The sequence below is a fragment of the Lepidochelys kempii genome, chromosome 9 (assembly GCF_965140265.1).
Source record: "Lepidochelys kempii isolate rLepKem1 chromosome 9, rLepKem1.hap2, whole genome shotgun sequence".
NCBI lineage: Eukaryota > Metazoa > Chordata > Testudines > Cheloniidae > Lepidochelys > Lepidochelys kempii.
The window spans coordinates 7,136,882-7,159,030 of NC_133264.1; the positions used below are offsets into that span (position 1 = coordinate 7,136,882).

At 42.7% G+C, this 22,149-nt stretch overlaps 1 protein-coding gene across 8 annotated transcripts in view; it reads left to right on the forward strand.

The window, feature by feature from the left end:
• Nucleotides 1–22,149, forward strand: part of DIS3L2 (DIS3 like 3'-5' exoribonuclease 2) — a 285,705-nt gene that overhangs the window by 187,931 nt on the left and 75,625 nt on the right. For all 8 annotated transcript variants that reach the window (XM_073359152.1, XM_073359149.1, XM_073359151.1 and 5 more), the window contains one exon: nt 1,384–1,617. In XM_073359152.1, the coding sequence (XP_073215253.1) occupies nt 1,384–1,617 (234 nt within the window). The remainder of the gene's footprint in view (nt 1–1,383; nt 1,618–22,149) is intronic.

Consider the following 22,149-nt stretch of genomic DNA (forward strand, 5'->3'; position numbering starts at 1 on the left):
GGAGCAGAGATCAGACAGAATAGCTTTTAAAATAGGAGGACAGCTAATTCCTTTAGTTCTGTTAATTGTAATAATTTCTTTAAATGCACATATATGATATATACACACACACACACCCCTCTACATCATCAACTACACTTCCGAGAACTTTAAATCAGAAGCCATTACCCTCTAGTTGCTGAAGACTTAGAAAAATGTGTCCCAGTGTTGAGGACATGACCTCATGTAATAGGAAATAGACCTAGATGCCCAGTGATATACCTTTCTCCCGTCTGTTGAGTTATGCTGCATGTGCGCATGCTGGTGCGCTAAGGAGGTGAATTGTAGGGGTGTATCAGCTCCGTCAATGGCAAATCCTCCCCCAGTTCATGCCCTCCTCTGGCAATGCCCTGGTTCACTCTGCCTTGCTGAGACCTGGCATTCCTCCTGGGACACTCCCACTTGCCAAAGCTACCTCCTCCTTGAATGGCCCCCGTTGCTCCGACGGAGGATGTGAGATTGCCGCTCGAGCCGAGCCAGAATTAAAACGCTCTGCTTGTCCTCTGAGCACTTTTGCTGAGTTTGACCCTCAACCTTCTTCTCCAAACGTCTTGTTGCCCTGTCACCCTTTGATGAGTCTGATTCCCTGTCCCAGAGCCAGTTCCCCATTGTCCCATCATGCATTCACCACTATAAGCAGCTCTGCAACATTGCTACCATGCCTCATCTGAAAATGTGGCTCTTTTCCTTTCTGTCCTAACAAATAATTTGTTAGAGACCTTTTATTAAATAGTTTAAAAATATGGGTGGTTTCTGTTTGAATTTTTTTTAATTGATTTCATGTGTGCTTACTGGCAACATTTCTTTGTTGGATCAGAAAGACAGTGGAAACTCACAGATTATTCCTTGTGATTCTTTGGGCTGAATCGTGGCCTGGGTAATGGGCTTAAGACCCATTGAAATGAGGGGGATGGAGATTGGTAGGTCTGGACCAACAGGGGCCAAAGTACAACCCACGTACTTCTACAGTGTAGCCTACAAACATTTGTCTGACTTGGAGGTCCCAGCAGGCAGCCCCCATCTTGATCCAAGCAAGACTATTAACCTCAGGGCACAGTTTGTTTTCTGTCGGCCACACCCCTGTAATGAAGGGTGGCTGCAATCTGCTGCATATTAGATGTGACCCTCCAGCTTCTAGTAGGTTTCTAATTAGACTGTCACATGGGCAAAGTTTAGATGCCCGTGTTCGGGGTTCTACCTACCAATCTGCATGCAAGCCACTTCTCTGTTTAATTGGATTTTTTTTATTTTTAACATGAGGAAAAAAGACGTAAGCTGTTGTGAAGGATGGCAGGTTCTTCCTCTTGTAATTAATGACTTCATTTACATTTTCTGATTTTGCAGATCCTTGATGAATGGTTTGGGCGAACCGTTATCTGTTCCTGCGTGAAGCTGAGCTATGACCATGCACAGAGTATGATTGAAAACCCCAACAGGGTTTTTGGGTCAGAAGAACTGCCTCCAGTCTCTCCTCAGCACCCAGTCGATGAAATTCACCAAGCTGTCCTAAACCTCCACCAAATCGCCAAGCATCTGCGCAAACAGCGCTTCATTGATGGTGCTCTTCGTTTAGACCAGGTCAGTAACCTCGGCATCCGTAACCTGGGGCTATTCACCCCTCCTCTCAGCCCTTACGAGAGCAAACCCAAGCTGAACTCCTTTGATCTCTTGATTGGTCTAAAGACTCCAAAGGGAAAATCAGACTTGAATAAAAGCATAGGATTTTGTGGCAAAGTTGTTGGGCTTTTTTGTTTTGTTTTAAATATAACTTCACCAAGCTGTGCAGATACAGGACACCTAATAACACAGGAAACAAAACGAAAATGGTTGGGTTGAAATCTACTAGACAAAATAGATAAGGGAAGAGTGATCGCTCTTACAGAATTCTTCATGCCACCTAGAGCTATGGATACAAATCTTATAAATGGAAATAAATGCTGATGATGTCATAACTTTATCAAGGCATTTAGGTACATGAAGCACATATTTCACTTCAAAAAGGGTCATCTCCAAAGCATCATTTGCTGTGAGATACTGTAGTTGGAATAATCATATTTTCCAGCAGCACTCCTATCAGTTCTCGGGGCAGGGAAAAGAATTAAAACGTTATCTAAGACAGTTTAATTGTGTAAACAGTGGATGTGTTTCAATAGAAGAGACGTAAATGACGTGGTTTCTTATCTGTGACAATGTAAGTGGGGCTGTATCAGTTGTGTTGTGTATATTTACTATTTTGCAAGTAGAAACAGGTATTTTTGGGCTCCAGCTCAGAGCTCCTTCTGACTTTGTTGCTCAAAGGCCATAGAGCTACCTCTCTTGTGAAACTACAGGAGGTTGCTATACTTCTGGGAACAGAGCGGTCGACCAGGCTGGCAGCCAAAGTTCCTTATTCGTAACGAAAGCGCCATTGTTTTATATCATTAAAATGAGACTCGAAATGTCTGGAAAATAATTCCCCCCCCCGTCCTGAACAGCCTCACCTGCAAAGTTCATTGTTAACCTTCTCTTTTGGGACATGTGCTTAAATATTTAAGGCTCGTCATTCAATAGATAATAGTGAGATTTCGCTAGGCTCAGAAGTGAAAGCATTTCTTATCCCCTGAACACCAGGGAATAAACTGTAAAGAACAATCCTGCTTTGGCAGGGGGATGGACTAGATAACCTAATAGATGGTAGAGGTGGAAAAGATCTATGATTCCTGTGCGCTCTGACTGCCCTGGGAGAGCACCGGTTATGTCGCATAGATTCTGTTCTCGCAATGCTGCGCTGATGGAACCCGCGTGTGCCTGCACCACTGAGGCTGGTTTGGTGACAGTGCAACTGCTAAAGCAGCTTCCTCACATTTTAAATGGGTCGGTTTAGCCAGGGGAAGGAGATCCTGTTCAGCAGTGACCTTGTGAAAAATTAGTGGCGTCTAGTTTCGTTCAGGCCTGTAAAACAGAGCCCGGTTACAAAGCTGCTGCACTCGACTGCCACCGCTGGAGAGATGGGATCCAAACCTGCTTTAGGGTACAGGAGAGAATTAGTTTGACTTAATCAGTACCTAGTGGGCATTTATATCCCCAAACTGCATTATTTTCTCAGAGTGGCATCCTCTGCTCCAGAGAATCTCTGCCTTCCCCACAGCAAGGGCATAGCAGGGTTATGGACAGTAAGAATGAGACGTATTTAGCCAAGAAGAAGTTTGCACCATACCTGCCCTTTCGATATATGCCATTGATCACCACTTGGTGATGAACTCTACACTCACAAAGGAAATTAAAAATCCAAACCTGTGCAGAAAGCTATTGCCTTGGAGTGTGAGGGTGAATATGAAGGGGTGTGTGTATAGTGTATATTGTGCAGGACAAAGTGAATTCATGTAGCTTTTAATATAACCAATTTATAGTCCCTCGCTTTTGTTCACATGACTTCCTTTCGCTACTTTGGTGTAGTTCTGTAGAAGGTCTGTTTTCTGTATCTGAGCAAGCAAGGGTGGGCCCTAACAGGAAGCACACCTTTCTGATCACAGGACCTCTCACTGATTTCCTGTTGAGTAATGTAAATACTGAACAATGGGAGACAAACTACAACAGAGGAAACCAAGAGCAATTAATTATCAGATTAAAGGAAACAATAATCACATAGCAGGAGGGAGTCGAGACACCCAGAAAGCTAGGATTGCATTGCCAGGGGTTGTAAGGAGACAGAATACTTTTGCTCTCTTTGTTCCAAAGGATTTTTGAGCCCTCTTTCTATGTGTTAAGTTCCAGTTGGGTTCTGCCTTATAGTCAGTATTGATTGAACAAAGCTTAGGACCTAGTGATTCTTTGCCAGTCTCGCTAATGACATTTATCACTGTGACATGCTGTCATCATTCCTGTTAACGTTATGAGGAGGCATTGTGGTCTCTTGCCTAGTCAAGGAACTGTGAACCAGAACTTCAGCTCTGCCACTGCCTCATTGTGACCTTGGGCTTGGTTTTCACATAGGGTTGCCAACTTTGTAATATTTAAAAACTGGACATTGCAGCAGGAGTGCCAGAACCTCCCCAGCCCTGCCTCTTCCCCCCACCCCCAGGGCCCCGCCTCTTCCCCTGAGACCCTGCCATGCCTCTTTTCCCCAAGACCCCACCCTCATTCACTCCTCTTCTCCCCATCACTTGCTGCTTCCCCCATCTGCCCCAGGCCCAGGTTGCGGGGGGACTTGCCTGCGGAACTAGGCCTGGGAGCTGCAGCTGCCCGATGCAGGTAGGAGGCGGCACCGGCTGAGTAGAGGCTGGCATGGGTGATGACCCAGTGCCTCCCCCACCCACAGTGACCGGACATTGGGTGTCTGGTCAGTAGTACTGACCGGACACTGTCAGGTTCCCTTTTCAACTGGATTTTTCAGTTGAAAACTGGACACATGGACACCCTATTTTCACATCTGTCTCAGTTTTACTCATCTGTAAAATGGGAATAATATGTAACTACCTCACGGGGTTGTTGAAACTTAATATTTATTCCCCTACCAAAAAGTTAATTCAACTAAGGGTGCTCCTGAATATTTCCTCCCCACATAAACTCTAAACAGTATTGAAAAGTCAGCTCTGTCTCCTATCAGCCCATGCTGTCAGGCTCCAGTGCCGAATGGTTACATTTTCAAGCAGATACCATCATGCTTTCCCCCAAGCCGCTCCTCACACATGGGAGAAGATCATCCACAACACGATTTCATTATCATCCTGCAAAACCCTCCTTAAAACTCTCCTTTGCTACGAGGCTACAGAAAACTGACAACAGTGAGGCCACTGGTGTGCTGAGAACACTGCCAGTTGCATTGACATTGTTTCCTTGTCTCCCCTGGCCATCTGTGTTCATCTGCTGTGTCTTGTCTTGTACTTAGTTCCTGCCCCAAAGAGTTTATAGTGTATCTTTTTGTTCTATGTTTGTACAGCACCTAGCACAGTGGGGTCCTGACCCATGACAGGGACTTCTAGGCACTATGATAATATAAATAATAGTACTGTGAATTTCCAGGTATTAACCCACCACCATCACAGCCCTCAGTATCTGCAGTACCGAGTTGGATGATTTGTTGTGACATTAATAATTCCTGTTTGAAAGTGGCAGGCGTATTTGTGTGATCTGGTGTAAGAACAGTGTCTATTCATGCAGTGTTGTTTCAATGACACTTTACATGGAATTATTTTGCTCAGAAGAGGAAGGCTGTCATTTGGATACCTCTTATATTATCTGCAGCTGCGTGCTGTAGAAACACCCAAGAAAGATTAGATGGGTAAGACAGATACTCAGGTGGTGGTGAATTGGTAAAGTGTCTTTGGTTTTTGTGGATTGTAGACTGACCTTTTAAACAACACTTGTGTGAATAAGAGTAAGATATGAATGTGTTTTTGTGCAAATGAGAGAAGGAGTGGTGATGAATGGATAAAGTTCATTTATGCTTTGTAGCTACTGTGTGTTTTGTTTCAGTGGCAAAGTTAAGGTTGTTTAGCTGCTGGTCATTGAGAATGCTTGTTACATGAAAGTGTGAATATGGTGTGATGGTGGTTGTCTTGGCTCTTTGTTTTGAATTTCCTTTGTTCTGTGATTCAATAGGATGCCACGTGCCCAGCAACCAAAAAGCTCAGTGCACTCGCTGGTGAAAGTGTGGTCAATTAAAGCTTTCTGTGCCTGGTGTACAAAATTTTTCCACTGCAGCTATATGTACAGCATACGCTTTCCCCTACATCCTCTTCAGTTCAGTTCTCCTCCATGACACCCTTAGCCCTTCTGTCTGCAATTTCCCATAGCTCCAGAATACAATTAAGTGCTTAATGTTTAAAGTCTTATTATTATTTTTATTTGTATTAAATGCATAGTAATGGGAGCTTTCCTAGAATCATTGAAGGTCAGGGTTGGAAGGGACCTCAGGAGGTCATCTAGTCCAACCCCCTGCTTGAAGCAGGACCAATCCCCAATTTTTGCCCCAGATCCCTAAATGGCCCCCTCAAGGATTGAACTCACCACCCTGGGTTTAACAGGCCAATGCTCAAACCACTGAGCTATCCCTCCCCCCAAGGGGAGGTCATTGGGTCATTAAAACTTCAATTGCTGAGAAGCTTATGGGTCCATAATCACAGAGATTTTAATGTATTTTCTTTCATTTGGAACTGAGACATTTAGATGGCAAGGACATAAATAGGTGCCTTAGAAATACCGGACAGAGAAAGAAATAGAAACAACCTTACATGTGATTGTTAGTTTTAAGTATGAGATCATCAGTTCAAGTGCATCTAGGAGTGGCCTACTGATAAATGTTCTCCTTTGGTTCAGCTGCTTGAAGCTGATGTACGGGGACTGGAAGACTAGCTACAAAAATCGTATATGCACATTTAAAAGGAAAATAAACTAGGAGCATGAGCTCTCTTTATGATCACCATTATAAACAAATGACTCTGAGATGACTGATGGCTTTACTAGTATTCCCTGGCTTTACTACTATTCCCTTATGTGCTTGAAAAACTGCGTTTGACTTGAGTTTATTGTGAAAATAACCAAATGTGTCTTTGCACCTGATTGGTGTGGGGCACCACATTGTTCGGTAAAGCAGTTTATCTCTTATTTTTGAGCAAGAGACGCTCGGTTTGGAGGTGGATGGGGCAGAAAGCGAAGCAAAATGGGGAAAAAGTGGGAAGATGATATTACTCGAGTTAAGAACTGAACTACACACGGACTAGACTAAATTCTGTTTGTTCACAAACTGCACACTTAAGGAGATCTGCCACTGGCTTACCATCTGTGTGACGCTTGCATTGACCCACGGTTCTTAGGTGTGTTTGAAAGAAGTTGATGGATTTAAAGACTGCATTTATGCACCTGTACTTCTGCATCATGTTGGATAACTTTGGTAGCCACTTCATTTAACTAAGAAGATGGGACTCCTGAAGCAGGATTAATAACAGTAAAGTACTGAGAAGTGAGGAAGAAGAACCGAAAGATGTTAAGTAATGTAAGATCTCGAAAATGTAGGGTTCTTCACCAAGAAAGTGTCAAAACTTTGCTCTCCCATGGGTTCATCTATCTGACAATCAGTGTTAATACTATGGGCAGTGTTGAGAAGCTGACTCCGTGTGTCACCCACATAAAAAATGAGCAGGTACAAATGGGAAAAGGAAGAAGGTCTTCGATGTAGTCTGGTATGTTCACTGCAATTCATAGGAATGTTTCCAACAGGCAAAGACAGAAACCCATGGATTTAGATGGTGGCTCCTGCTTATGCTTTATAAGTGGATCTCCTGAGAGTTAGAGATTAATCAACATCTCCATTAAAATCTTCCAATATAAATGACTGTTGGAAACAATTATAGGAAATTGCTTCGTCATATTTCTCTGCTGATACCTGTCTGATGTGAGCCCTGGAATGCTCCTCTTCTTGCTTTGTGGAGGTAGCATGTGGCATCTGCCCCAGTTAAGGTGGCTGTTCTGCATATGGGTAGGTATATAAAATATATCTAATACTGTTGAATGTAGTGGTAGGAGGTTCTTCCTCTGTTGTTTGACATGTTGCTTTGCTGGGACAGGAAAGGTCTGTAAATATTCCTTAGATAGGTTAATAATGCTTGCACGTGCTTTCCTCGCTAATGCAGTAGGGACTTTGGTTCTTTTGCCTTAGATAGACTTTTAAAAAATTATGTGGCTGGACAGCTTACCAGTGCAGTGATTAGCCTTTTCTTTAGAGAACTGAGTCATTGTTCTGATCATGACATCCCATTACTCTGTTTTCTCAATGCAGGGATTCTTCAAGAGAGGTGTATGTGACTTCCCAGTAACTATTATTCCATGTAGGCAGTATCCTATGGGGCGCAGAGTCGTACTCTCTCTCACATCTCTTGCAAAGAGCTCTGCCTTGTTTGGTGTCTTAGGCGAGAAAGGATCTGGCATTTGGCGCATAGGACATGGTGTATGGTAACAATTCATCCCTGACTTTGGTTACACTGAGGATTAATTTGTCCTGGTGTATGCAAATATCATGTATGCTGGCTACTTTCCCTGGTCAGTAGCAAAAGGTGTTTCCATGACTATGTAATGGCCCCAAAGCATGTGCTGGAGATCAATTGCCTCAAGGCTGTGGCTGAGTGTAGGATACTCCCTTCAGAAAAAACACCAGTGGGGAGACGTGGGTAGTTTCCTTCTACTCACTGTGGTCCTACTAACCCAAGCCATGAGGTCTTTGTGAAATCAGGGCTCAGCTGGCTGACTGATTTTAAACCATATTCTAACCTCTTCAGCTGGCTGATGTAGCACAGCTCCACTTTAATTTGTGTCATTTAAACGTGTCAAGAGGTTTTGTGGTGTGAATGGTCTGGATCACACCTGGGGCCATGTGTTGGTCACTTGACTCAAACACCTGGAACAAAACGTACCATATGGAAAAATGAATACAGTGTGCGAATCACAGAGTGCCTGGTCCGATCTCTTTGATGATTTAAGTTATTTTTCATGGGGAGCAAATTTCAAAGTAGAAGGAGCGGAGGAGGAGATGTGAGAATACTAGCACTATTTCAGAGTAACAGCCATGTTAGTCTGTATTTGTATTTGTCTTGGGACTGAGAGAGGCCGGACAGCAGCCCATCTTCTCCAACCCATCCTAATCCAAGTCTCCAATATTACAACCAGTATAGGTAAACCAGTATGCATCCGATGAAGTGAGCTGTAGCTCACGAAAGCTTATGCTCAGATAAATTGGTTAGTCTCTAAGGTGCCACAAGTACTCCTTTTCTATTTGCACTATGGTTCAGCCCTAGTACAAAAGCTAAACGGGCTAGATATAAGAGCCTGAAAATGGCTTATAATGAAAATTGTCAAGGTCGTTACAGCAGAGGAGGAGAAACATAACAGTGCGTAGCTGGCTCCAGTTGAGATGGTGTAAGAGAAAAGGAAACAAATGCTGATGGGGACTTTTCTCTAATCATTTTATATCACAGTTCCACCATTATCTTCTCCTCTGCCTTCATGTCTGTCTGAAAAGAGATCTCTGATGCACAGGGTGCGGGCAGCAGGTGTTGTGTGATCACTGGTGGACAGTTGATTATATTATAATGCTCAAGGCAGTTGGGACGAAACTGGACATTTTTTAGATGAATTTCCTTTTGATATTTTAGCCTTTCTACCAGCACCATTGAATCCTCTGTTAAATGAGCTCCCAAGCCCATGAGCATCTGCCATGGGTTATTGCACTTCACTTCTTCTTCTAAGTATTGGAGGGGAGTTTACAACAAGTATGTTAGCAAAGTAAAAATTACTTAGTTAATGATGTTGTTGCAGCATCATAGGTGAGCCATGATACTGAGCAGGCAAATATGCAATGGTGTAGTCATTGTCCGGAAGAGCTTACAATCTAGGTCAGGCAATCTGTGAACAAAGGGCGGGTGTGTGCAGGAGTTTATTACCATTAGTGTTGATTTTCAGTAAGTCTTGGAGCACTGGGGAAGTCCCAGAAGACTGGCAGAAAGCTAATGTTGTGCCAATTTTTAAAAAGGGTAAACGGGATGACCCAGGTAATTACAAGCCTGTCAGCCTAAAATTGATCCCTGGCAAGATAATGGTGTGGCTCTAGGGGGGGACTCTATTAATAAAAAGAATTGAAAGATGTTAATGTAACTAATGCAAATAAACATGGGTTTACGGACAGTAGAGCTGTCAAATGAACTTGGTATCCTCTTTCGTTGAGGTTACAAGTTGGGTTGACACCATATACTTAGACTGCTCCAAGGCATTTGACTTGATACCACACGCCATTTTGATTAAAAAAACTAGCACAATATACAATTAACATGGCACACATTAAATGAAGTAAAACCTAGCTAACTGATAGGTCTCAAAGTGTCATTGTAAACAGAGAATCATGGTCGAGCAGGTGTATTTCCTGTGGGGTCCTGCAGGGATCAGTTCTTAGCCCAACTCTATTTTACATTTTTATCAGTGACCTGGGGGAAAAAAAACAAAATTATTACTGATAAAGTTTGCAGGTGACACAGAAATTTGGAGAGTGGTAAATAATAAAGAGGACAAGTCACTGATTCACAGCTATCTGGATTGCTTGGGAAATTGGGCGCAAGCAAATAATACTCATTTTAAGATGGCCAATGTAAATGTAGGAACAAAGAATGTAGGCTATACTTGCAGGGTAGGGGATTCTACCCAGGGAAACAGTGACTGAAAAAGATTTGGGGTTTGTGGTGGATAAACAGCTGAACATGGGCTCCCCCTGGCCAAAAGAGCTAATTGTGTTCCTGGGATACATACACAGAGGAACCTCAAGTAGGAGTAGGGAGGTTATTTTACTTCTGTATTTAGCAGTGGTGAGACTGCTGCTGGAATACTCTGTCCAGTTCTGGTACCCACAATTCAAGAAGGATGTTGATAAATTGGAGATTGTACAGAGAAGAGCCATGAGAATGATTAAAAAACATTCCTTATAGTAAAAAGAAAAGGAGGACTTGTGGCACCTTAGAGACTAACAAATTTATTTGAGCATAAGCTTTCGTGAGCTACAGCTCACTTCATCGGATGCATTATCCGATGCATCCGATGAAGTGAGCTGTAGCTCACGAAAGCTTATGCTCAAATAAATTTGTTAGTCTCTAAGGTGCCACAAGTCCTCCTTTTCTTTTTGCGAATACAGACTAACACGGCTGTTACTCTGATTCCTTATAATGATAGACTCAAAGAGCTCAATCTATTCAGCTTAACAAAGAGAAAGTTAAGGGGTGAATTGATTACAGTCTATAAATATCTACATGGGGAACAAATATTTAATCAGGTCTCTTTACTCTAGCGCAGAGAGGCATAATATGATCCAATGGCTGGAAGCTGAAGCTAGGCAAATTCAGACTGGAAATTACTTGTAAATATTTAACAGTGAGAGTAATTAACCATCGGAACAATTTAGTGGTGGATTCTCCATCACTGACCATTTTTAAATCGAGTTTGGATTTTTTTCTAAAAGATCTGCACTAGGAATTATTCAGTGGAAGTTCTGTAGCCCATGTTACACAGGAGGTCAGACTGTCAGTGTTTCTCAATCTTTTTTATACCAGGGACTGGCTTGCTGCGTTCCTAAACTGTGTCAGGGAAATCTGAGGGACCCGTGCCGTTGAGAACAGACCGGTCGTTGAGAAACACTAGATTAGAGTATCATAATGATCTCTTCTGGCCTTGGAATCAGATTATGTTATTTAGAAGGTTTATAGCTGGTGAGAGTCTATATGATTCTGGGATGCGGGGTGGGAGGGGGGGATCCTCTAGGGTGTTTTAGTATATTTTGATTGAATGATGATTTTGAGTGGAGAGCCCCAGAATCCAGGTGTGAAGAGGCTTTCCCCCTCCCAGGTCTAACCAAGGCCTTCCAGGGTCTGAGTAGAACTGAAGTTCTCACACGTGTACCTTCACTCTGGGATGCCATGTTCCCCTTAACAGCCCTTTTGTGTCAGGACAGCTTCTCACTACATGAAGCAGGTGGTGAAGTCAACTAGCTGCCTGTTAAGGGAAGGTGGTGATAGTTCGTAATGCCAGAAAGCGGGCTATGTTATGTCATGCCAGGAGCCACCAATGCCTGAATTTCTAGGAGAGTAATGAATTGAAATAGCTTTCCCATGTATTGATGTTCTGGAGAGAATCTGCCTTCAGTAAACATGAAAACTTGTTAATTATTTCTTTATTCTCTATAAAATAAATGTTCTAACCATTTACCGATATAAATGAGTTCTTCGGTCATTTACAAACAATTTGCTTATAAACCAGCGCAACTTAAACCTAATGGTAACTTACAGTAATGCAGCTAATTTTTGATTTTATTAAAATTCACCCTGTGCCTGAAAACCCGGCTGATAAAAAATACCATGTGGTGTGTGTTAATTTAGACATATTGTTATTCTAATAATACGTAGCACTAACCTAGCCTTTGTGATCCTTCAGCCTCAAAGTGCATTACAGAGGTGGGGTTCGCTGTCCCCATTTTACAGATTAGGAAACCATGGCCCAGAACGGAGAAGTGACTATCCCACGGTCACAGAGTGTCAAAGGCAGAGTGGGCAAGAGAACACATTCTTGATTCCCAGTCCAATCGCCAGTGCCTCATGCTACAGTTCATGGTTCTCTTCCCTCTCATTTCTCTTACTGGGAACAGTTCTGGGAAAACCAGTTCTTTCTTTCCTAATAAATCATCATTCCTGCAGTTTATCCCCAGCCCAGTCATGTGGTGTCTGTGACACCATTTCTTCCGCAGAGGATTCTAATATCACAACCAGAGGGATCTCTGAATGACTTCAGGAGAGAAACAAGCCTAGAAACAGATGAGGTTCTTACTGTAAATGGCCTTTGTTGTTACAGCCCTCCACATGAGTCTTGAGCTCCTGGCGTAGTTGTTGAATTGAGAATAAGGCTGTGAAATATACCTCTTTAAAATTCCAGAAGTATGGCTTCACAGGCGATCCCCTTCCTCCTAATCTACTCCATTCTCTCAGGCTTTGGCCCTGAGCTAGCTCACCCTTTGGCTTTGGGACTGAGCTAATGGTCTGGTGTTGTGTGCAAGGCTTTCTTTCTGGAACAGGGAGTTGATGCACTGTGCAATGTTGATTTAAACTCAATAACACACTTTCCTTTTCCTTTCAAATGAATACAGTATTGCTAGCTTGTCCCAAAGGGGCACTATCCAGCAATAATCACACTCCTCTTGTGGACATGGCTGTGGATACTTGCCGGCACATCATGGGCAATGCACAGCCTGGAACATTGCTAATCTCCTACACGGATACATATTGCTTTAGATCAGTGATACTCAGACTGAGGCTCGCAAGCTCGCAAGTAGCTCTTTAATGTGTCTCCTGCGGCTCTTTGCAGCATATGATGATATTAAAACACTGTGTGATTTAATTATTAACCAGTCAGGATGCTTTTACTATGTTATTAACCAGATGTAGTTGATAACATAATAATACTTTGTCAATCATTTTACAGTGAGAAATATTACATATATATAAATATATATAGTAAATGAAACAATGAATTCACTGTGACTCTTTTGTGTAATGTTGATCACTCATTGCGCTCCTGAACCACTGAGGTCTGAGTATCGCTGCTTTATATGAATAGCTGGACAGAGATGGAGCCTTGCTGTGCTTGCATTAGAGTGCATTCCTTGCTGTATTGTTCTTGTGGGGTGAGCTGGTGGGCTCAGCAAATGCTGACTGGAGATGGGCGTGGGATATTTTTGTCCCTTACCATGTGTGCAAAAGATGGAGATAATCTCTCAAAGAAAGAGACACTTGAATGGTGAATACAGTAAAGCACATGGGTAGGTGATACTGTGGCGTGTGGTCAGAAGGGAGATTGTAGCTTTGGCTGGTAATCTTGAAAGAGGCTTGAGGTGGAAAAGTTGGTTATCTCGGTGGAACAGAAACAAACTGATTCTTGAGCGAGACTGTTAACAATGTAGATAAAACAAAAGCCTCAAAACTGTGTGTTTGTGTTGAGGTGTGTGTGGGGTGAATGGCAGGGTAAAACTCTGATAGATAGATATAGATATATATTTTTAATGGAGAAACAATCCCTGCCCCAGTGTAGTCCTTCGCCCTTCTATCGGATGTCAAGTGTTTTTCTTGTAGAGCTATGTACGGACGTCATCCCAAAGGCTTTTGTTGTTTTAGGTTCCGTTTAGCACGTATTTGAGCTGAGACTTGTCAAGGTTTTTTCAGGTATTAATTATAGCTGACGGCATGGCTAATCCATCATTCTCAGTGCATTGTGTCATGGCTTGTTGAGTGATGTAACTTCCAATGCGATTGGTCTGCCGTAGGTGAGAACGTGACAGATCTGTGACAAAGATGGTTTTATGTCACCTCCCAGTTAATGGAGGGAAAGCGAATTGTATACCGACAAAAGGCAGCCTTTGGGAAAAGATTAAACGTTTCACTTCTGTGATTTTCTAGCTAGGAATTTCACTTCCGAAGTTGGAGTAGTGTAAAAAAAAAAAAAATAGGAAGCTCTTTTGCACGTCTGTAGCTCCTTTCATCTGCTGCTCTTGGAGTGCTCTGCCAATAACCAGCCTCAGCACTTCCTTCTGAGATGAGGGAGACTTTTCCCCTCTGTGTAAAGTGAGGATGCCGAGGCACAAAGAAGCTAGTGGCCTGATGTGTCAGAGAGCTGAGCGCTTGTAGCTCCCTCGCCACCTCTGAAATCAGCCCATAAGAATCTTGCCCAAGGTCACAGTGAGTCAGTGGCAGAGCTCAGAATATAACCCAGGCCCTTAACTAGCCACTGCCTACATTATTTTGCTGACTGAGCCCATCTTCAGTCCACCTTGAAACATGTTTAAGGATCGGGATTACGGCCTCTCATGGAGTTGCCGCAGGTCATTGGGAGCACGCTTTGTTGAATAGCCATTTGCTTTTGTCCGGAAAGCACATAGCTGTGGATCTGTCTCTAGCAAGGTTATAGATAGTTTATCTTACTACACCATCCATATCCAATGACCAGGAAATACTTTATATCCTGTGAGCTCAATTCAGAGCGCAGATTTCACATGGATATGTAACTGTTTAAAATGGGAATGTGAAACATGCCATGTTGGATCAGATAGTTGTTCTGCTTAGTACTTTGCCTCAAGGATTGGCCAATACCTGATGCTTCAGAGGAAGGGGAACTCCTCCTCCCTGAAATGCACCTTACTTGTTGTGCAGTGCTGTATGTAGAGGAGACGGGGTCCTTCCTGATCCCCCAGAGACTATCCGTAACCTGAAGCATGAGTTTTTATTACTCCCGAGTTATGAATTTTAGGGATAATGGAATTATCTGCCTCTTCTGAAAATCTAAGTAGACTATTAGCAGGGAGTTCTCCAGTTTCGATGTGTGCTGTTTGAAGCTGTCTCCTTTTATTTGTTCTGCATTTACTACCAGTTAAGTCAGTTATGACCCCCTGTTCTTATATAGCAGGACTGTTCGGCATTAGGCAAAGGGTAGTGAAAAAGTAGCTCTAGCCTGGCGGTGACCAGATGGAGGTGTTGTGTGGCTTTTCCCAAAAATGTCGTAGGCACTTCACAGGCCAGTGGAAGGAGCCACTCATACGATATGATTCTGCAGCCTTTTAAGTGGGTAATTCTTTTAAACGAACTTGGTTTGTTCCCATCACAGTGCTGTGAAATATCAAAGATAAACTCTGTACTCTTGAAAAGTATATTACGGTCTTAATGAAACTTAATGGGTAATTTTATGTTTTAACTGATCATCCGTGTTAGTTAGGCCACAGTGTGGGGTCAGATGACTAGATCACTGCTATCCTCATTTTGCAGAGGGGGAAGCTGCAAAGCTGTAACTTGGTCATGGTGACACAGGGACTCTGGTGCTAGAACTCAATGGTGAAATCCTGCCTCCACTGAAGTCAATGGGAGCTTTTCCACTGACTACAGTGGGGCCAGAATTTCACCCTAGATCTCCCGATTCCTAATTCCGGCCTTTAATCATACCATCGTCCTTCCTTTGGCTGAGATATCTGCATTAATCCAGCTAGCATTTAGCTCCTCGTTATTATGTTGTAGTGGAAAGTGGACCACAATACTGAGAAATGAAATGCTTAAGTGACTAAAATGGGATTTTAAAAATGCAATTTAGTAAATTATTACTCTGTCAGCGATGCATTTATCAGGTACAGAAGGCAGAATGAAATAAAACAGGGTTTGGCATTAAAGAAAATGAGTCACTTTTTCTATTGCATCATCTATAAACTTTTTTCCCTTTTCATGTATGTATGGTTGAAATTACTTGGAGGTTTTGAATTTTCACTTCAACTCTCTGCTTTTTATTATTTTCAAACACTGCTGAAAGTGACTGTAGACAGTACTGTCTTCACATTGCCTGATGGTTCATTATTTTTGTAAATAAGCCATTCATTGAGCAATATGTAGCTAATGAAACTTACTGGCGAGTTGGATTGTTTCTTGAATAGGAGGTGAGTTTGTTGTGGGATAGGTTCCCCCGACCAAGCAATGGGGCGGTCGAACAGAGATCATTATGAGGAGCTGGTTTTGACGTTTTTGTGCCCTAAGGTGACACATTTTTAAGTCCTTGGATAAGCATTCTTCTGTGTTTATTTAAATCAAAGTAAACTAAAAATCATATGGTACAATGACACACCTGCTGAGCTGGCACATGGGGGGGCCGTTTTTTGTTTTAAGGAGACGTATTATCCGTACATGTCTCTGCCCAATTTATAGGAGTGGGTGATACACAAATGCACAACAGAAGGCAACGCTTCAGGGTAGCTAGCTAACTGTTCTTTTCTTTTGCTATTATTCTGTCTGTTCCCAGTTTAAGCTATTGCAAATGGTTAGGTTCTCCACATTGTAGAAGAGATTTTGATTAATATGAGGGTGTTTTAAATGTTACTTCTATTTAAGCTCTACCATGCCACTAATGTAGCTTACCAGGTTTAGCAGAAGGGTCTGCTGTGGCTGTCTTGTTTGAGGCTACAAACTTGGGTCTGTAGAGGCAGAGAATTGCAAGTGGTTCAGTATGCTCCTTTACAGTGGTGTATGGGGTGCAGTTATGTAATACCCAGCCTGCTGTCCCTGGAATGGTTGTAAGTCACTAGTGTTTCCTGAGGTCATCATCAGTTAGATAGAGGGAGCTTCTGTTACCACAATGTCTCTGTGCTTTGTGAAAGCTGGGTAAAATAAACTAACGATGACAGTAAACGCTGAGAGAGTGGCCAGATGTAAATACTGTATATAAATGGGATTTCCGTCACTGTCAAGGGTATCCACTAGAGCCAATTACCTGAAGCAATGGTTTTCAACATGCCAGTGCTGACAAGATGATGTATAGGCAGTCTTTTTTTTATGATGACGAAATCCACCACTGATGGTCAGCTCAAAGAGCTGACCCCAAATACCCACATCCTTCACCTTAGTGAGAAACAGCTACTCCTTGACGTGAACTTGCTGATGTCCCTTCCCACTTACGATTTTGAAGCTACTGTCTCACGTAGAACATTAAAGTAGGTAAGTGAACTTTTCCTCCCTGTGCCCAGAAAGACACAATGGAGCAACACTGTCTAAACTTATCCCCTTTAATAAAACTGCCAACAGAAACCTACATCTTGTGACTGAATTCTTCCGTTTGGTGGATTTCTTGGATTGTTGTTGACTAGGACCCCTGGCAGGCAGTCCTGTGTTTATCCAGGCTGTGATTGTTCAGTAGGTCTGTGGCTGTCTTTATGCCAGACACAGAGAATTCGCATTTTGCACAAACAGCCACTAGCTTTCATTCTTCTGCAAAGTGCAGTTTGGGGTAAAGACTTAAGGCAGGCCAAGAACTAGGAGCTAGCAACAAGCGCTTTCTTGAACGTCATGAATTCTCAGCCAGTCGACGGAGAGAATGAAAGTCTGTTTTCTTTCTGGAAGATCTCCTAAGGAGATTCCAAAACCCATTAATGCTGAACCTACCTTGTTTTGTCGGTTTCCCATTATAAAACTTTGCCTGATTTTCAGACATGCTGAGCACTGGCAGTTCCAGTTGAAGTCCGTGTGCTCTGGCCTCTTATTTTTAAGAGGGTGAAAACCTCCCACTAGACGGAAGATTGCCACGGGGCATGCTCAGTGTCGCCGGCAGTTTTAGATGGAATGTTCTGTGCTATATTCATTGATGCTGGAATTTGACATGGACATCAGAGATGGAAGGAGGCTTTATCATAAGAACTTATCTGGTGATTTTTTACCTTTTCCCCATCACCAGTAGGATCCAGGGTAGGTTTGTTACCTACAATGTATTTGCGAGTGCATTGTCACTAAATCTTTCTAATTGCAGGGACCCACACAAAGATGAGCTGTGTGCCCCCTGAGAATTATCTCGGTCAGTTTCACCCAAGCAAGGAGCAGCAGCAGGTAGATGTGGAGTGTGGGTAGGAAGGTTGCCTTAGGCTCTGTGCCTGCTATGCACCTGATTAGTCACTCTCTAGAGTTTTACACATTTAAAAATAGAGCCTGCAGAGACTTTGCAAGGAGCTACGCCCTTTGCCCCAAAGTACACTGGGGTACAGTTCAGTAGACTGAAGAGCTTCACCTGATTACATACAAGTATTCATGCAAAATGACTCACATGATTATCTTGAATCTCATCATCAGGTGTTTCTTTTCATTATAGTCAACAAGATAACATGCTGGTTATTGCTCTTACTGTAATTGGGTTTTACTTTAAAGAGCTGAAGTGTCACTTGCTAAGAAGAAATCCTGGGGTGTGAGATGCCCCCTAGTGCAGATGTGGTAGCATAACTCTGCCCTGCCATAGCCTGCTCTGAGTCCCTTTGCGCTGTAGGTTAATGGCTCACGCTGCGTGTGTAGATGGCTGTGAAATGACTGAAACTGGTGAATCCTAGCAGGGGCTTTCATTCTTCTGTTTGAAATGGGAAAATCAGCTCGGGGCTCAGTTTATGGAAAGCAGCGTGAGGGTTGATTAAAAAAAGAAAAAGCCCTTTAGAAAAGCAATTTGCTTTTCCTTTCTGCGAGCAGGGCTTCCAAACGAACTCAGTAAATGCTACAGTACAGTCACCAGGCCTGGAAAAAAATCTCAAGTGAAGTAACACGGTGGCTGTGGTAAATATGAACCGAGGCCTTTGGAACTAGCTAATGGCATCTCCCCAAAGAGTCTCCTTTCTCCCACTGTGGGCTGTGCCAGCAGTGAGCACTTCCAGCCCTGGCTTCTAGTGGAGGAAAGCATCATTTGGCTCCCTTTGGATTTCATTACTCTTCCTCCACTGCCTCCCTCCCTCCTTCCATGCAGCAAAAGCCTTTCCAGTTGTAAAGAAGTGAATTAACTCCCAGGCCTTTTGAAGCCCTTCATGTCAGTGATAGATGAGGCAGCTTTCTATAACTTCAAAGAAGCAAATTCTGCTAGTGAATGCAGGCCAGAGGAGTTGAAAAGTCCAAGCAGAACAGGGAGGCACGTGGTGTGACCCAGCTGTCAAATGGGGCACCCTGGAGACTACCCCTGCTGGTGCCATGGAAAGGCAGGAACAATGCCACTCTCAGTAAATTGAGTGTCCTGAATGCCCATTTTTTGTCCTGTTTTCAATGGACTTGGGCACATCACTTAACATACAGCAGCCATTTGTGCTGGATTCACAGAGCCTGAAAGGCTTTGAGAGGGTGCTCTCTGCCCTGCATAATGGAGATTTAGCACATTGGCATTTGGGAGATCTCGTTTCAGGCGTCCATAGCTAATCATATTAAAGGTGACCTCTTGGGCAGCGCTTTCCATTGTTGCCATATGTTTTGTCCAGTGCTTGAGTGATGTAGTGCATTGCAATGTGTTCAAGCAGCAGCTAATTTAATCACCAGAGTTAACCCCCTCTCCTGTTCTACACTTTCAGAATTTATTAGCTCCCTTCTAACTCTCTGGGCATTGTTTCTGTCTCCTTCATAAGGAGCTTGGGAGATATTGGTTGTATTTACTTTGAAGGGTGTCTTTCAAAAATCAGAAGAGCTAATTAATGCTGCATTGGTAGGATCATGTTGGTTCTGTTCTCTTGTGAGTGTTGTCCTGAGTGTCTTTCCATGGAGAAATTAGGGATTGGGCTCGAGGGTTTTAAAAAACCAGAACACTATGAATGGAAACATGGCTGAGAAGCTGAACGTCTCCTGTAATTTAATTTTTAAAGATAAATAACTAATTTTGAGAGGTTGACGGTCTCTGTAAAGTGTTGTGTTGGCTTCTGCTCTTTAAAACTTTAGCCCTTAATAGAAACAACTCCAAATCAAGGAATGACCAGAGGGGAAAAACTATACAATTCCCTCAAATCCATAAAATTGGCTAGTTGCAAGGCTTGAATGAGGCAAGTTTTCTGTGAAAAAGAGAAGACTGCTGCAGCTGTCTTGATCTACAAAAGTCGGGCATCTATAGGGAAAGATACTTTTTGGAGTTTACAGTGAGGATTATTTCAAAAGACACAATCCAACTAATGTTTTCATCACTGCCCCAATGGACTTTACAGCATGGGGATGTATATTAAAAACAGGAATTTGAAATTTCAGTTGTCCTGTGACCTTCTTTGGGAGTAGGTGGGGGTCAGAGCTGGAAGGGAATGATTAGATTTTTATGACCAGGTTGCTAGTATACTGTGCTCCCAAAGGGAGGAAACCTTGTAATTTTCTTACACTTGCCGAAGCAGACTATTTAGTAAATACCTCATGCTTTGGTTCAGTTTTTAGATTCCCTTCTCCTCCTACAATGTGCTTGTACCCACAACTCTAAATAGCAGAATAAATCCCTGATGTCTTTGGAACTCAAAACATGGTTTGTACACATCTGAGCTTCCTGATCCTGTGTGTGTTTGTGTTGTGGTTTAGATCTGGTAGGGAGAAGGAATAATGACACAAAAGTTCATGGATTTGTGACTGGTTTTAAAAATACTGTTTTACATTTTATGTATCTTCATTTTGCAAAAGCGCAATACTGTTTAGAAACCCTAACCACAGCTACTGACTGTAAAACATGTCAAGCCCCTTACATATGTTAAATTACAATGTCAAATAAAAAGTTATAAAGAGCCTGCTGTGCATGAATGCTGGAAGAGCCTCACTGACCATACCCCACCCATTACAATCCCATGATTGACAGTGGCTCTGCAGGCTCAGACATCGTTTTGGCCATAGAAAAATACCACCTTACTCTTTTTTTATTGCACCTTTTCATACTGAAGGATTCCAGAGCCCCTTTCAAATAAGTACATATAGACATGGCTTCGTTGCTGAAATGCAGCCCCTTGTAGAATGGAATCCTGGAGCCAGTCTGGCATCGAGCATACAGCATGCTGTTAGAACAGTGCGGGAAGGGGAAATTTGACCTAGGACATTGGACCACACCCTGCAATCTTGTGAAAAGTGTTATGTCATCGATGATCACACAGAGAAGACAGGTCCTCACAGTTCATAACAACCCCATACAGTAAGGTGCATGGTATTCAAAATATCGCTCTGGGAAGGATTAAAGGTTGAGTAAGCCACACTGGAATCTGGATTTTATGGCTCCAGGGACCCTAGACATTTCACACCGTACTTCCCAGTGTCTGTAAAAGAATGGGATGGAATTTAAACAGAAATTAGTGTGTGTTATAAAGAGGGTATTTTTATAAATAGGGAATATTTCCAGCTCCAGTTTAATGGTCAGCAAAAAATAATGTAGAAAGGCTGTTGTGATTGTTTTTGTTACTTTTCAGAGCCCTTATCATGTAAGCACAGTACTGTCCGTGTTTTCATGTATTTATCTCTTGGGTGGAAAGTAATGAGCTTTGATCTGTCTTCAGATGTAACTCCACAAATATCCCTAAGGCATGAGATAGTGCCTGGATCCCAGACTAATCTGTGCGCCTGAGATCTGTGAGCTTCATAAACATCTTAGCAGGGGAAAACAGTTAACATGAACAAACCTAAGAAAATAGGATTTGCCTTATTTGATCAGACCCTAGGTCCATTCATGCCCTGTATCCTCCCTGCACCAGTGGTTACTAATGGGCACATTAGGGAGAAACAAAAACAGTTCATGATGCCGGGGTTACATTGGGGGCCTGATTTAAACACTTTAATGTACAAAACCTGGCTATCCGTTCACTCTCAGCCCATGAAAAATACAAATTTAGATTATAATCATGTCAAATAATAGGGACAGCAAAGTCCACCCCACCTTCTCCAGCCACACACAATACACAGAAAAATCTAGACCTGCCCAGCTCCCCCCTCACCTGCAAAAACCATAATAGAGGAGCCTTGCATGAGGCTCTTCCGGTGCCTCCCCTCACATAATTTGACATAGATTAGAAGCCAAATCAATCACTCCTATTGTATTTTATCAGTTAGCAGCAACAGTGGTGTACAAGATGCAGGACAGGGCGGCAAGAAGGCTAGTTCCTTTCCCTGTCCTGAAGATCAGGGAATGTTTTAAACAAAGGCGAGGGGACAGGATGTAAGAAAAGCAAAAGGATTGAGGAGTGAAGTTTGGCGTGAATCTCGTTAGTGCCACGCTTTTTTTTATGTGGCATTTCCTAGGGATGTTTTTCTTTTATTGTAAAATATTTTAATTTCATCGACCAGTATCCTAGTC